The sequence below is a fragment of the Pseudonaja textilis genome, chromosome 6, assembly GCF_049901715.1.
Source record: "Pseudonaja textilis isolate UNSWEBS1 chromosome 6, rPseTex1.2, whole genome shotgun sequence".
Taxonomy (NCBI): Eukaryota; Metazoa; Chordata; class Lepidosauria; order Squamata; family Elapidae; genus Pseudonaja; species Pseudonaja textilis.
Genome location: NC_141995.1, coordinates 11,477,787 through 11,494,127, shown reverse-complemented (window position 1 = coordinate 11,494,127; position 16,341 = coordinate 11,477,787). Strand labels below are relative to the sequence as shown.

The 16,341-nt window shown below is 44.5% G+C and overlaps 1 protein-coding gene across 3 annotated transcripts in view; it reads right to left on the bottom strand.

The window, feature by feature from the left end:
- Positions 1–363: 363 nt before the first annotated feature.
- The window catches only part of ARHGAP24 (Rho GTPase activating protein 24), a 385,919-nt gene continuing 369,941 nt past the window's right edge, over positions 364–16,341 (bottom strand). For all 3 annotated transcript variants that reach the window (XM_087935845.1, XM_087935846.1, XM_026698360.2), the window contains 2 exons: positions 9,335–10,406; positions 364–1,467 (listed from right to left, as the gene is read on the bottom strand). In XM_087935845.1, the coding sequence (XP_087791971.1) occupies positions 1,224–1,467; positions 9,335–10,406 (1,316 nt within the window). In that variant the 3' untranslated portion in view covers positions 364–1,223. The remainder of the gene's footprint in view (positions 1,468–9,334; positions 10,407–16,341) is intronic.

Here is a 16,341-nt window from a genome sequence, read left to right as displayed (position 1 = left end):
TAACAACTAGTTTGGTGAGCGCATGCGCAGCATTTTAAAGACAGCCATTTGCCTCTAAAATGTACCTTTTGCTGCAGCCCTGGTGAGTAAAACAGCTGAAGCGCAGCAATCCGCTATGCTGCATGAATCAGCTGGGCTTCAAAACACGGAAATAAAGGACAGACTAGGGCAGGGGCAGGTGGGCGGGGCCAACTGATTGCTGGAACTACCGGTTTGCCCGAACCAGTCTTTACTGGCTGAATCCCACCCCTGAAGTGACTATAGGAGAGATTTTTGAAGATGCAAGTGCACAGGTCAGGATTGACAGCTATAAACGAAATATTAGAAATGCAAAGGAAAAAAAGGGAAAATAAAACAAACATAGTCGATGCTCATGTTCTATATTTATAAAATTATTTACATTTTTTTCCTTCTTTTCTTTTTGGTCATGGGCAACTCAATTGGCATAAACAGCACAATCACACAATACTTTTTTTCCCGCTTGTTTTAATAGCTAACATCTTATATATATATACACACGCAAAGACACAGACTCGTGTGTGACGGTGTGTGTGTATAAATATACATATATTATACATATATATATATATATTATATAATTAATTTTGCAGTGATGGGGCAACCCAAGGGCAGAGGGGGAAATAATATACAAAATTAGCTGATTATAACACAAGGCCAAAAATAGCTTACTATGTTAAGTGCAAGGGAGAAAAGCTGGATTGCAATGAAGTTAACATCTGACAGTTTAAATATAAGACTTGCATTAAAATAATCTTTTGCTTCTTTCTATCGTACTGCCCCTCCCTGTCCCACATAGCCTATTTAAAATCTAGATGCCCAAAGCCTGCTGTAACACTTAACAGTAGCATGATGATGGATTGAAGAGTAAGGATTTCTCAACTGAGAAGCAACTTGCAGACGCATGGTGGGTTGATGCAGTTATGAAGAGTCTCTGGAGGTCTCGTAACATTACATTGAGTTCTAGCCTCAGTCAGGTGACCAGCCACCTGTTACAATAAAACAGTGTTTCTCAACCTTGGTGACTTGAAGGTGCGTGGACTTCAACTCCCAGAAATCTTTTCCTCAGCTATGCTGGCTGGGGAATTCTGGGAGTTGAAGTCCACGCACCTTCAAGTCACCAAGGTTGAGAAACAATGCAATAAAATACCACAGCTATCCTCTTCCCAGAATCCCACAGTCTTCTTCAGGGGCAGGAACAGCCCTCACTGAATCCATATGGTGTTCCCTCGCTCTGTCCTACGCGGCTCAACGGTCAGTTCCCCAAACGTTGAGAAAAACTGCTCCATCTCCTTCTGCAACATGTCGTTCCGTTTCTCCGCATCATCTTTGGCTCGCTCGGCATTGCGCATTTTGATTTCGACCATCGTAAACTTCTTCTTCTCTTGATCCAATTCATCGTGGAGGTTCATCATTTCAGTCTCCAGTGAGAGATTCCGCTGTTCAAGGCTGGGAAGGGAAAGTAGGTACAAGTTAAACAAAAGCTGAAGATTACTTGAACAGATCTCGGTTTGCTGTCAAGGTACTATCAGCGGATACAGAACTTCTACAGAATCTGCTCACTTGTTTGACTCTACTTTGGTATCTTCTTAGGAATATAAATCTATTCAATCTTGGGTGACTCTGTTTTAGGTCAGATTGATTCAGCTCACTGATCCTGCACAGACTGCCAATTCTTCTAGCTTTGTGGAGACCTTGTTGTTCTCTGGGCTTGGTTGTTTTCTTGCAGATGTTTAATTACCCAACCAGGTAATATCATCACTGAGATTTGCTCTCTGTTTGTTTATGTACAAGAGGCTAGCATTGGTGATGTTACCCAGTTGAGTAATGAAACATCTGTAAGAAAACAACCAAGCTCATAGAGCACCAAGGACACCACAGTTCAATCCTGAGCTATAAATATTTTCTTCTATTCCTGTATGGCTCTGGGTACTTTACAGAATAAAAAATAGAAAGTTTATGGCCTGTTATTCCTTTTATTCATGTCTATTTTCTTTTTTCTTTTAGAATATTTTGAGTTAAATTTAATTTTTTCTTCTTTTTGTCCTTTGTGATTGTTCTGGATGCCTGAATCTCAAAATTTCTTGCTGTAAGTTTTCTTGGTAGTCAGGATGGTTTTATTTAAAAAATGTAAGGAAGGAAGGAGGGAGGGAGGATGGAGGGAGGAGAGAAGAAGGAGGGAAGGAAGGGAGGGAGGAAGGAGGGAAAAGAAGAGGGAGGGAGGAGAGAAGAAGAGGGAGGGAAGGAAGGAGGAAGGGAGGGAGGAGAGAAGAAGAAGGGAGGGAAGGAAGGAAGGAGGGAGGGAGGATGGAGGGGAGGAGAGAAGAAGGAGGGAAGGAAGGAGGAAGGGAGGGAGGGAAAAGAAGAGGGAGGAGGAAGGAAGGGAGGGAGGATGGAGGGAGGAGAGAAGAAGGAGGGAAGGAAGGGAGGGAGGAAGGAGGGAAAAGAAGAGAGGAGGGAGGGAAGGGAGGGAGGGAGGAGGAAGGGAGGGAGGGAGGAGGAGAGAAGAAGAGGGAGGGAGGGAGGGAGGAAGGAGGGAAAGAAGAGGGAGGGAAGGAGAGGAAGGAGGGAGGGAGGGAGGAGGGAGGGAGGAGAGAAGAAGAGGAGGGGAAGGAAGGGAGGGAGGATGGAGGGAGGAGAGAAGAAGGAAGGAAGGAGGGAGGGAGGATGGAGGGAGGAGAGAAGAAGGAGGGAAGGAAGGGAGGGAGGAAGGAGGGAAAGAAGAGGGAGGGAGGAGAGAGAAGAAGAGGAGGAAGGAAGGAGGAAGGGAGGGAGGAGAGAAGAAGAGGGAGGGAAGGAAGGAAGGAGGGAGGGAGGATGGAGGGAGGAGAGAAGAAGGAGGGAAGGAAGGAGGAAGGGAGGAGGGAAAAGAAGAGGGAGGGAGGGAAGGGAAGGGAGGGAGGATGGAGGGAGGAGAGAGAAGAAGGAGGAAGGAAGGGAGGGAGGAAGGAGGGAAAAGAAGAGGGAGGGAGGGAAGGGAGGGAGGGAGGAGGAAGGGAGGAGGGAGGAGAGAAGAAGAGGGAGGGAGGGAGGGAGGAAGGAGGGAAAGAAGAGGGAGGGAAGGGAGGAAGGAGGGAGGGAGGAGGAGGGAGGAGAGAAAGAAGGAGGGAAGGAAGGGAGGGAGGATGAGGGGAGGAGAGAAGAAGGAGGGAAGGAAGGGAGGGAGGAAGGAGGGAAAAGAAGAGGGAGGGAGGGAAGGAAGGAGGGAGGAGGAGGGAGGAGAAGAGAGGGAGGGAGAAGAAGAGGGAGGGAAGAAGAGGAAGGAGGGAGGAGAGAAGAAGAGGAGGGAAGGAAGGAGGAAGGAGGGAGGAGAGAAGAAGGGGAGGAAGGAAGGAAGGAGGAAGGGAGGAGGAAGGAAGAAGAAGAGGGAGGGAAGGAGGAGGAGGGAGGAGGAGGGAGGATGGAGGAGGGAGAGAAGAAGGAGGGGGAAGGAAGGAGGGAGGAGGGAGGGAAAGAAGGAGGGAGGGAGGGGAAGGAGAGGGAGGGAGGAAGAAGGAAGGAGGAAGAAGAGGGAGGGAGGAGGAAGGAGGAGGAAGGGAGGGAGGAGGGAGAAGAAGGGAGGGAGGGAGGGAGGAAGGAGGGAAAGAAGAGGGAGGGAAGGGAGGAAGGAGGGAGGGAGGAGGGAGGGAGGAGAGAAGAAGGAGGGAAGGAAGGGAGGGAGGATGGAGGGAGGAGAGAAGAAGGAGGGAAGGAAGGGAGGGAGGAAGGAGGGAAAAGAAGAGGGAGGGAGGGAAGGGAGGGAGGGAGGAGGAAGGGAGGGAGGAGGAGAGAAGAAGGAGGGAAGGAAGGGAGGAGGAAGGAGGGAAAAGAAGAGGGAGGGAAGGAAGGGGGAGGAAGGAGGGAAAAGAAGAGGGAGGGAGGGAAGGGAGGGAGGGAGGAGGAAGGGAGGAGGAGGAGAGAAGAAGAGGGAGGGAAGGAAGGAGGAAGGGATGGAAGGAGGGATGGAGGGAGGGAGAAGAAGAGGGAGGAGGGAAGGAAGAAAGGAGGAAGGGAGGGAGGGAGGGAGGGAGGGAGGGAAATAGGAATGATTGAAGGAACTAGGTATGTCTAGTCTAATGAACAGAAGGACTAGGAGTGATATGATAGCTGCCTTCCAATGCTTGAGAGGCTGTCATAGTGATGAAGGAGTCATTCTCCAAAACAATAATGAGTGGAAGATTATTAAAGAGACATCCAACCTAGAACTAAAGAGAAATTTCCTGACAGGGAGACCAATGTATCAATGGAATGGCTTGCCTCCGGAAGTTGTGAGTGAAGAAACTTTGTCTTTTTAAAATATTTATGCTAAGGTCTTAGGTTGTGCAGGTGTTCCACTCTTACAAACATTTATAGACAAAATTGTATGCATTGAGATAATTCCCCACTGTCAAACTCACAAAAACTGATTCCAATCAGCACACAACAGATAAAACAACCAACAAGCAGAATCAAACATGCATAGGACACACCAACATATATTACACTTGGAGGACAAGTTCATCAGCATCCTGATACCAACACTCACTAAAGGTTAACAGGGTCAAAGCAATCTGAATCTCAGTGGACATGGCTTATCACAGGTAAGCACAAAAACAGAGAAAGGGTGTTTCCTAGGTAAAGGTAAAGGTTCCCCTGGACATGCGTGCTAGTCGTTTCTGGATGTAGGGGGCATTGCTCATCTCCATTTCTAAGCCGAAGAGCCAGCACAGTCCGAAGATGACTCCGTGGTCATGTGGCCAGCATGACTAAATGCTGTTACCTTCCCACCAAAGTGGTCTCTACTTTTCTACTTGCATTTTTTATGTGTTTTCGAACTGATAGGTTGGCAGAAGCTGGGACAAGTAATGAGAGCTCACTCCATTATGCAGCACTAGGGATTCGAATCAGTGAACTGCCGACCTTCTGATCAACAAGCTCAGCATCTTAGCCACTGAGCACCACGTCCCACTGGATGTTTCTTAGGTCCCACCAAGTGGCCCTGTTTCAAGGAAGGTACCTGGAGCGTGTCCGTTCTGTTGAACACATGGAATGAGCAGATGCAAAAAATATTCAGCCTGTTCTAAGTTATGGAAACAACAAGTTGACAGAAATGAATGGAAGAGAAAAAGAAAGGCATTCTGAGTAATGAAACAGAATTATTATGCAAACAGAAAATTGGGTTGCTGGGAATATCTTTTTTGGGTAAAGAATACATGAGAAGTAATCTCATCAGTTTGTCCTGACATTAGTTTGTGAATATGTCCACAATAGGGGCCTCGAGATTTCAAATGTGGTCTGTCCTTGACAATACACAGGCAAAGAGTCTTCCATTGTATCTGGAGTCCAGAAGAGTCAGGATGAAGAGAAATGCTCCCACTTGCAAAGTTTGTCAGGTTGAAAGTGGTTCAACAACAGGATGTGTGAATGATTTTATCAGCCAAATCACTATCCCCATTGGAAAGGTTAGTGCAATGAATACATTCGGAGCAAATATTTCTTGACCTCCTAAACTTTGCAGAGCTGAGCAAATAGATGTCAGAAAGCGTTTATTGAACATTATATTCTCTTTCAAATAAGTAGACAAATCATACAGAGGTGCAGTAAGTTAAGTTGCTCTCTATGGTGCAGCGGTAGAAGGTCACCAGCAGTTTTTCATTCAGTTGTTGTTTTCTGAGAAGCCTCGGGTAGTATAATCTCGGCTGGGCCCTTTTGACTAGTTTGCACAGGTGCAGAGGTGTGTCAACTCACCTCGTGCCAACTTGCGCTCTCCCGGTCGCTTCAGCAGCTGCCAGGCAGCACTCTGCTGTGCCGTGCAAAGCAGCTGTGCTTTAAAAGCAGAGGACAAAGGTGAGTAGGTGATGGGTGGGAGGGCCCAACAGCACAGCAGCATAGAGAACTGGTTCGGTCTTTGCTGCTCATTGCCAGTATCGGCTCAGCCGAACCAGGCCAAACCGGTAGACTACCACCACTGGTATGCATGGATGTGTTTCCGCTCACCTTAGGCAACAGCTAAAGTGACTTCCAGGGCTCTTTGCCAGAACACGAGCAAAGAATTAGATAAAAACTAGGTGTTTGCTCCTTGGCAAACATCAGATTTCATTCCACAAAATGCAAAGTCCCAACAGCCAAAATTTACATGCCATGGTAAACCAAAACCAAATTATGGTTTAATTCGGTAGATGAATCCAACCTGTGTGGCTTGGGGCGACAAACTGGATTTAAAACAAAGGATGAATATATGGAACTGGTGCTGCTATTCCTGACTGAAGATCTTGTTTACATCTTCATAAAAAGCTACTTCAGTGGTCAAATTATTTCCTTTAGAACCAAAAGGAACTACTTTTGCCTGTCTTATTTTTCTAGTCCACTGTCCAACTTTTTACTAAGTCTGCATTACTATTACTATTAATCTTCTCATCACTTCTTATCACCCATCTCTCCCACTTGTGACTGTATGACTGTAACTTTGTCGCTTGTATCCTTATGATTTATATTGACTGTTTCCTAGAATAGAATAGAATAGAATAGAATAGAATAGAATAGAATAGAATAGAATAGAATAGAATAGAATTATTTTATTGGCCAAGTCTGATTGGACACACAAGGAATTTGTCTTGGTGCAAATGCTCTCTGTATACATAAAAGAAAAGATACATTTGTTGAGAGTCAAGAGTATTCCTAGTATGATTTGTTTGCTGACTGTACTCTATGACCATCATTAAGTGTTGTACCTTATGATTCTTGACTCTTGAGGAATGCATCTTTTCTTTTGTGTATACTGAGAGCATTTTCACTAAGACAAATTCCTTGTGTGTCCAATCACACTTGGCCAATAAAGAATTCTATCTATCTATCTCGGATTGCACACAACAATGGAAAGCTATTGTTACCAAGACCAGAAGTCACATTCTCTAGATGTCACTTACTTGTATCTTCTGTTGCTCAGACATTTTAAGTTCTTCCTTTCTCCAATGGTGAGGTAGATATTTGGAAAACTCAACACAGCCAAAGCTGCAAGGCCTCCTCCCAATGCAATTTTTTACTGTTTATTTTTTTAAAAAAAGCTGTGTCTTTCTTGGCCCCAGCTTTACACACAACCATCTCATGACTGAAATGTTAAAGTCGTTTATGAGGCTCATTTGCAATTTTTCATAAAGAAAGCACCCCCCCCCCCACGAGCTCATTAAAACCTTCCTATGAATTTGAAGTAGCAATCTTTAAAGAGGGGCTTTCCCATCAACTACTACTCTGAAATGTCATTTCCTTTTCCAAGTGTCTTGAGCTCTCTCCCATGGCATCCAACAAAATAAATTGTGATATTCATTAGTATTCATGCTGGAGTTTTTAGATTACTTGGTGGCAGAATGGAAGATGTGAGTGATGTATAATCCCCTAAGAGATAAATTAAGCTAAATGCTGACCTTTCTCCTCCTTGTCCCATTGTTCTTTCAGTGCTTTATGTCATTCCATGTATAATTTAAATGATTTCCCCCCACTTTCCATCTATCTAAAAGGCCCATGTACCGCAATTCTAACTCACCTGACCACAGGTAGTTCTTGCTAAACAAGTCCCCCGTTTAGAAACCATTTTGAAGTCACAACGATACTGAAAAAGTAACCCTAAGACCAATCCTCACACTTTTGACTATTGCAGCATCCTGTAGTCCTGTGATCCCAATTCATACATTTCATAGCTACCTTCTCACAAGCAGAGCCAATGGAGAAGTCAGCAATGAGCTCGCAAGTTGCAGTCACATGGTGTTTTGCTTAATGACCAGGGCTCATTTGCTTAATGACCAGAGGTGATATTCAGCAGGTTCTGACCAGTTCTGGAGAACTGGTGGCAGAAATTTTGAGTAGTTCAGAGAACCAATAAATCCCACCTCTGACTGGCCCCACCCCCATCTTTTCTCTGCCTCCCGAGTTCCAGCTGATTGGCTGGGTCTTCTTTGATTGCCCTGCACAGGAGAACGGAGCTGGAAAGCAGGTTAGTGGGGCAGGGAGGGAATGAGATTTTGCAGTATCCTTCCCCTGGAGTGGGGAGGAAATGAAGATTTTGCAGTATATCCTTCCCCTGCCAAACCCGCCAAGCCACGGCCACAGAACTAATAGTAAAAATTTTTGAATCTCACCACTGTTAATGATTGAAGTGGAAGTGATATTGTAAATCTAGCGCTGTCATGGGATGTGGTCATTTAGTGACAAAGTTGCCAGTCTCAATTATGGTCATGAAGCAAAGATTATAATATATTGGCATTTCCTCTCTTTAGTCAGGAAGAAATACAAACAACTTAAATTGTTTGTGTTCAAAACAATTTTGAATTCTTTGATTTTAAACAGAGGTTTATCATGGATAGTTGTGTGACGGCATCAGTATCATATAAAAGCTATGTTTACAACCTTTACCTGTGGCTGCCATCCCACTTCAGGGCAATTGAAGAAAGTAGCTTTGGTTACTCATCATAATGATAATGTATAGTTAATTCAATGAAAGACAGTAAGATTTATTGAAAACCAGCTGTATGTAGACGAAATGGACTTCCTTCGTTCCTTCGTTCCTTCCTTTCTCTTTCTCTCATTCATTCATTCATTCATTCATTCATTCGTTTGTTCATTCGTTCATTCATTCATTCGTTCCCTATTTTTAAATCACACAAGAGGTGCTACTGATTTATGTTCTACAAATTGTGACACTAGATCTACAGTATGTGACCGAGATGAGGCAACCTGGAAAAGGGACTTAAGGACACATTTAGTCTTTGGTGTTGAGTTATGGCCACACTCTTAAAAACACATGAGGCTAGGGGAAAAAGCAATGCTATAATTACATGTAAATTATATCATAATTTAATTCCCCATATAGTTTTCTTCATATGACCCATGAAAAATTACAATTTGCTGACAAGTTTTGGAAGGACTCAGATTGAAGCTGAACATTTTTTGCGGGGGGATGATGTGTCGTTTTGGGAACCTCGTCTGTGCCTCTGATCTAGATGGACTCACTTGGAATAAGAATGATCTACCAGTCTGGTTGAAATTGAAGTTGTAATCTAACCCAATGAGCAAATCCTTTGCCTCTAAGTATGGAACCACAGGTGGAGATTTCTGTACCTCCAGCACTACTTTGTAAATCAGTCAGTTCCCTAAACCAGGGGTCTCCAACCTTGGCAACTTTAAGCCTGGTGGACTTCAACTCCCAAAATTCCCCAGCCAGAGTTCAAAGTCCACCAGGCTTAAAGTTGCCAAGGTTGGAGACCCCTGCCCTAAACTGCTATATGCCAGTAATGGAGTCCATTTCTCATAATCCCCCAACCAGCTTATCCCTTGGCTTCCGAAATTTCTTCTGCCGAAATCTTACCTTTTTATCCTCGTTTCATACTCCAGCTTTTGTTTGGTCATTTCCTGCTTTAAGCTGGACACCAGGCTGTGCAAAGCACTGTGATTGCCTGTGTTGTTCACAAAGGTTTCACTGTTGTCACTGCTGCTTGTAGCCCTGCTGCTTCGTCCCCCCACGCTTCTCCGCTCAACTTTGCTCTCACCCTCAGCCAGGTTCAGGAGATTGTCCTGTTGGGGCTCATCTAAAACTGGGTCTTCAAAATTGCTCCCATAAAAGTCCTGCTCGGGACACGTGGTGGTGGATGAGCGGCAGGAGTTGGAATGTTCTGGGAGGGATATCTCACACGAGGATGTAGACCAAGTTGCACTGTCCACACTCTGCTTATCTTCAGCATTCACTGCCGAGAACTGTTGGTGCACGTTGTCGTAAGTGGAAAGTCTGTTGTGTTGGCCAGAGTCACTCATGGGCTCCTTCTGCTTGTTGTCTCTCAAGGTCACATACCCATTAGGCATCCAGCTCTGGCAACGACTGTTCAAAGAGTTGCTGTGGGCATCAGTGCTGGAGATACCCATCCTCACCCCTCCGTTCGGCATGCTGTGCGTGCCCATTTTGGTTACTGGCCCTTTCAGAGAAGATGTTCTTCTGCTCTGCAAGGTACCGTTGGGTAGCGAGGGTGACGTTTTCTCCTGACTCTCTACAGAACTGCTGAAGGAGCCGTTGGTGACTATCCCACTCCCTTTATTAAATGCCGGGTTCTTTTTCACTGTAAGGGGTGGACTCCTGGTCATGTCCAGTTTGTGAATGCTGTTCCTTGGACTGTTTGATTTGCTTCCGGGCTGAGCTGTAGGAGAACCATTGTCCACCATGGTTCTTTGAGGGGATTCAGGCTTGTCCCATGAACATTGCCTTACAGGGGACGACTCCTTGGTATTATTATTCTCTCTGTTCTGCAGCTGACCGATGATCACTTTCTTTTGGACCTCGTTGTTGTTGTTGCAAACCTCCTGTCCACTTTGAGACTCTGCATCCTTGGGAAACAACAGCTCATGTTCACTTATCATCATGGACATTAATTGCTGAACCACCACAGTACCTAATGGAAAAGAACACAAACAAATCCAGGTTCAGCATGCCATAATTTTTGAAAAAGAAAAGCTACGTTTGCATATACTTTGCACCCAGCCTTATCTTTGCATGAGATCCACTGTCTCGTGGTGGGTGTGATGACCCGGGGCGTGGCACAAAGGCAACTCAGCCAGTGAATAAGTATGGGTCCCTTTATTAGCTGCAACTTTGACCCCAATGTGCTGGTTACTTTCTGGTCTGGAGAAAAACTCTCCCGCAAGCCTGCACCAGCCTTTGGCTGCAGATATTCTAGTCCAAACATTGTAAACTGAAAAGTTTAAACTATAAATCCATTAAGGCAAAATAAGGTAATAAATCTGGTAGAACAAGATATGGAGTTCCAGAAATGAAGTAACAAGGCAGTAAATCAAACCAGTTATGACTTCCAGGAAGTCATAACAGCAGCCAACACAAGATAAACTCAACATTTATTCACAACAAGCGCCCCTCCCAACTGGTTATCCTTTAAACTCCCTCCCCAGGTGTGCCTTCTGAAGGGAATCAGGGCCCTTTCCTCCCTCATAAGCCATGCAACCCACGTTGCTCTCTTCTCCATTCTTCCCTGTGTGCCCTAGGATGAAGAGGGGGTGGGCCTTGGTCTTCCTCTGAACCCTCTCTCCCTTGTTCTATCTCTTCCTTGCTCTGCCCAGCCTGACTTCGCCCTTCCCCAGTTTCCTCCAAAGCCAATGTAGCCACACTCCCAATCACTCTCAGCTGTTCCTCTTTCTCCTCAGATTCAGACTCAGACAGGGGAATGACAGTGGGTTTCTTTTCCAATGAAAAAAAAAGTCTTTTTCATCTTGAACAGGGGTGTCAATCTCAAGGCTCAGAGGCTGGATTTGGGCCATGGGGTACTTAGATCTGGACCACAGGGCCATCCTGGAAACAGCAAAGGTGCTTCTGCCAGGCTGTCACAGCTGAAAACGGAGCTCGGGAGCCCATTTTCACTGGCAGAATACTCAGGCCACCACAGGCACCCCTAACACGAGTGATGTTGAGCTGGCCATACCCACCCTGGCCGCTCCACTCCCCCAAGGTCAAACACAACCCTCATGCAGCCCTCAGTGATATGGAGTTTGACACCCCTGTTCTAGAAAGTTCTTGCAATCCTCTTTCGCCATAAGCAAAGCACCAATGATGCAGGATCCAATCTGGGTTGGTCTCTGGGACCAGAGGTTTAGTCTTCCAAGCTTTCAGACTGGTGCTGGAGCCCATCCTCAGGGAACTTCTCTCTTACCAGAATGTTGAGAGTCTAAAATCTCAGAAAATTAAACCTCTGATCCCAGTGATCAACTCAGATTGGATCCTGCAACATTAACCTGGGATATGTGTATTTGACTTCCTTCTTGAAAACACCAATGTTGTTTCTGTCAGAGTGTTTGCAGCATGACTAATATTGTGAGACAACCCAGGAGCACAACACAGCACACAGAGGCTTTGTCTTTTAACAATGGTTTACATACAAGACTGCTATATACACACATATACGCATTAGGCACATACCAAGCAAGCAATCAGTCTTCATTACTCTGCATGGTGAACTACAATGAAGATAGAACATGAGGAGAGAGAGATACACCCCCTCATGGCCTCCTTTATATAGACAGCTTCTTAAAGTGGCAATACCCTGCATCAGCATTTACAGCAGCCTTACCACAGCTGGTCAGCTATTAAATCTCCAATACCTAAAGTTTATATCGCATAAAATAGTCTTGGTGCAAAATAGGTTCTCTCTCTCTTCCCCTCTCCCTCCCTCCCTCTCCATCCATCCCACTTTAAGAAGAGAGCAACCTAGGAAAAGAAGTGATTAGAGTCTCACTTCTCACAGAATAACTCAACTAAAAAGTCCTGTGATTTCCAGCGGTAAATGAAGTTTGACAGTCTGTCCTAATCTCCCAGTGAATGTTTTTCTGTAATCGGGTAGAAAGCAGTGAGTGTGAAGTTGAATCGAGACAGCCATTAGCTCTTTAAATAGATTCCATTAAATTATTTTAGAAGATAGGATAGATGGGTAGATTTTAAAGGGCTGTTGCGCTTGTTTTGCTTTATCTGGAGATGAAGGCCAACGCTGTATGCTGAGGGCATCGAAGAAAAAGTGACAAGAACTAAATATTGTTGACGTGCTTCACTTGCCTATGAATTGCTCAGTTGCTTGGATTCAGTGGGTAAACAGCATGAACCTTGATGCATCATATGCTGTTACAGACTAGATAAAAAGATGATATATAGAGCTTCAAAACAGCAAGACTAGACCAGCAAGAGTCGCTTCTGCTCTCGTTCTCATCTCTGATTCCATAAGTTGCAAAATAAAAATCAATGTTTATGGTTTATATGCACCTGCAGGAGGTTCTCCAAGCCCCTCTGCCATTTCCCCCCAACACAGCTGCCAACAAACCCCCACCAAAGAAAAATGTCCACAGTGGGAGAGATGTCAGAGCACACAGCATATAGAGGGGTGGTGGCCTCAGCAAACACCACCAGGCCCACAGGTGTGGCTGATGTGGAAGGCATGGCTGGCAACACAAAGCTGGCACAGCCTGTTCCTCCAGGAACAAAGCAGAAACAGGTCCAAATCCAGGACCAAATGAAGTCCAGACCAATCCAGGTTGGTGTTCACCCGGACATTCTTCTAAACTTCTAAACTTCTGGGGAACTATGAAGCTATGAGGACTATGATGCTATGCTGTCTCTCTCTGACTCTATCTCTCTCCCTCTCTCTCTCCCTCTCTCTTCTGTTTCTTTCTCTTTCTCTCTTTCTTTCTCTCTCCTCCCCTTTTTCTCTCTTCTTTTCTTTCTCTCTCTCCCTCTTTCTTTCTTTCTTTCTTTCTTTCTTTCTTTCTTTCTTTCTTTCTTTCTTTCTTTCTTTCTTTTTCTTTCTCTCTTCCCCTCTCTTCTCTTTCTTTCTCTTTCTCTCTCTCTCTCCTCCTCTCACCCTCTCTTACTCTTCTCTCTCTCTTTCTTCCTCCTCTCTTTCTTTCTCTCTCTCTCTCTTCTCTCTGTTTCTCTCATTTTCTTTCTCTGTCTTCCTCTCCCTACCCCTCTGTCTCTCTTTCTCTCTCTCTCTCTCTCTGTGTGTGTGTGTGTGTGTGTTATGTTTCCATTTTATTAGTGCCACATTTATTCTAAAAATGTACCAATATTACTGCCTGATCACTGGACTAAAATTCTCAGAATCTGCATCGAAAATAGCCACACCGGTTTAGAATTATGAAGGGTTGTTAAGACAAGGCAGCCGACTGAAGTCCATATTACATACAGAACAAACTCCATTCTTGCATCCCTGTTTAGCCCATTCAACGTGTCCCTCCATGGATTGCACAGTATGGAAAAGATTCATTTTTCACACCAGAACAAAACAAGTAACCAAAGAAAGAAACCCTTAAGGAACTCTGGGAGAACATGGTGGGAGCAGAGCCATACAGAGCAGAGAGATGAATGGTCTAATTATAATTATTGACGTTCACTTCCAGATGGCTGGAGGGTCTCCGGTCCACCTCAGAAACCTTCAGAAGGAAGAGGGTGAAGCTCCGTGGCTCCCACAGCTACAAAGTTAATTCTGCCAACTGTAACAGCACATTCTAATGAAAAGACCTGTGAAATTAATCTAATATCAGTATAAGTAAACACTCGGGAGCAAAACTTGGAGCAGCCTCTAAAGTGCATCCCAATCTTTGAGTAGAGACTATGTTGCTGCTGGTATTATAAATCAAAGTGGATTCCTGGAAGTCATTCGAGATGCAGATAATGAATTGCCAGCCTGCTTTCTTCAGACACTACTGAAAGCCAAACAGCACGGCTCCTTGTCTTTAATTTATGGAGCTTTCATGTGGAACATGGAATATCGCACTTCACAATCCTCCCCACCGTCTTCCATATTTCTCAAAGTAAAATTAAGGTGGTGTTCTTCGAGTGGCCATTTAAAGCATATTTTCAAAGTGTTTTTTATAGTGTAAACCTGATAAATGTTAAAATCTATTTATTCGTCCATCCATTCATCCATCCATCCATTCACATTTCTGTATTTTTGTGTCCCCTGACTCCTCAATGATCCTGAACACCTTACAAATAAAAGAGGAAGCGATATATACAGAGGGTGGTGTTCAACAGGTTCTGACCAGTTCTGGAGAACCGGTAGTGGAAATTTTGAGTAGTTCGGAGAACTGGCAAATCCCACCTCTAACTGGCCCCGCCCCCATCTATTCTCTGCCTCCTGAGTCCCAGCAGGGTCTTCCTTTGTTGCCCTGCACAGGAGAACCGAGCTGGAAAGCAGGTTAGTGGGGTGGGGGAGGGAATGGAGATTTTACGGTATCCCTTGCCATACCCATTTAGCGACACCCACCAAGCAATGCCATGCTCACCAATGCTAGAGACTATCTAATAAAGAGCTGGGGAGTCTTTAGGTCTGGGAGGAAGGATTCTGGTTTTTAACTAGAACCCAGAGATCAATTAACTTGGAACAGAAGCACAGAGTTTGAAAAGATCATTTAGTTCACTACATTCAACCATTTTCTCGGTGCAGGAATTTACATTCCTCTCCAATATGTCTGCTTGAACTCATCTGGCAAAGCAGAGGCTACCACATTCCCCCAGAATTGGTTCCACTGTAAAATTAATTTTCATGCACCTATCCTTACATACATATTTAGAATTAGTTCTAAGACTACCAATGTATTAGTCTACCAGAACTCAATTGAGTTCACAATTCTTCCAAACAAAAATCATCCCAGAGTCCCTCATGTATTTATATTTACCAGTATGTTTATTTATTTATCATTCCAGCGGCATAAAAGCTTATTAATATTGGTATTATCAAACCACTGAAATGTAAAACCTTCCCCGCAGTATTCTAAATTACTAAAAATGTGCAGGATAAGCAGACCTGCGTTCTGTGAAACCAGATCTAGTTTTTCCAATGGTGTCCAGCTAGAATCACAGATCCCTTGAGCTGGAAAGAGTTACGTAACAGTAAGAGAGAGAGAGAGAGAGAGAGAGAGCAAGGGCAGAAGGACAATAATTTTATCCCTCCTGTTATCCATAGTATCTGGATTTCATCATATGGCATTGAGTTCCATAACTGTAAAGAAACGAGGGAAGGGCAGATTATTTTAATTTATTTTGTTGCTATGTATAATTACTGTCTGGATTATTTAAGGAGCTCTAGGCAAATGAGAATATCTATGTCACGGGGGTCAAACTCGTCCTGTCACGTGATGTTTCACAATGTTTTCCCCCTTCGCGGAGCTGGAGCGGGCATGGCCTGCACATGACATCACTCACTGGGCCTACAGGTTGCCAGTTTGACACCCCTGATCTATGTGAACAATCCTGTGAACTAGTCCAGAGAAGAGCCCAACCAGAATTACTAATCCTGTCTTCATTGTCAGGTTATATTAACAGAATCTTGTAAGACTGAAAGTATTTTTCCACTCATCTATGGAGATACTCAATCATTCTCAGTCATGTCTCAAAGACGCTTTTGCAATAGGCAACTGGAACTTTCTATGTTCTTCCTTGAAGATGTTTCACTTCTCATCAGAACTGATGAGAAGCTTCTTGGGTAACGAAACAAACACAAACTCCAGTTGCCTTTTGAAACAGTACCTTTGAGATATTTCTCCATTCCTTCCATTTTACTTTCTAGAAAACTAGGCGGGGTCCCTTCTAACATATTTTCCACAACTTTCCTCACTCTTGTGAGCTGAGATATCTTTTACACACCAGTTAGCGAATACATGTTTTGCCTCCTATCTCCCAAGGTCCTTCTCAGATACCATTACATAAGGGGTCCCCAATCCCCAGGCTGTTATACTCCTGTTGGAGCCTGAATCTGCGGGGGAAGATGAGCTGGAACCTGAGCCAACAGAGATTGAAGGGGCAGTTTCGTTGGCTTCGGAGGAAAATGG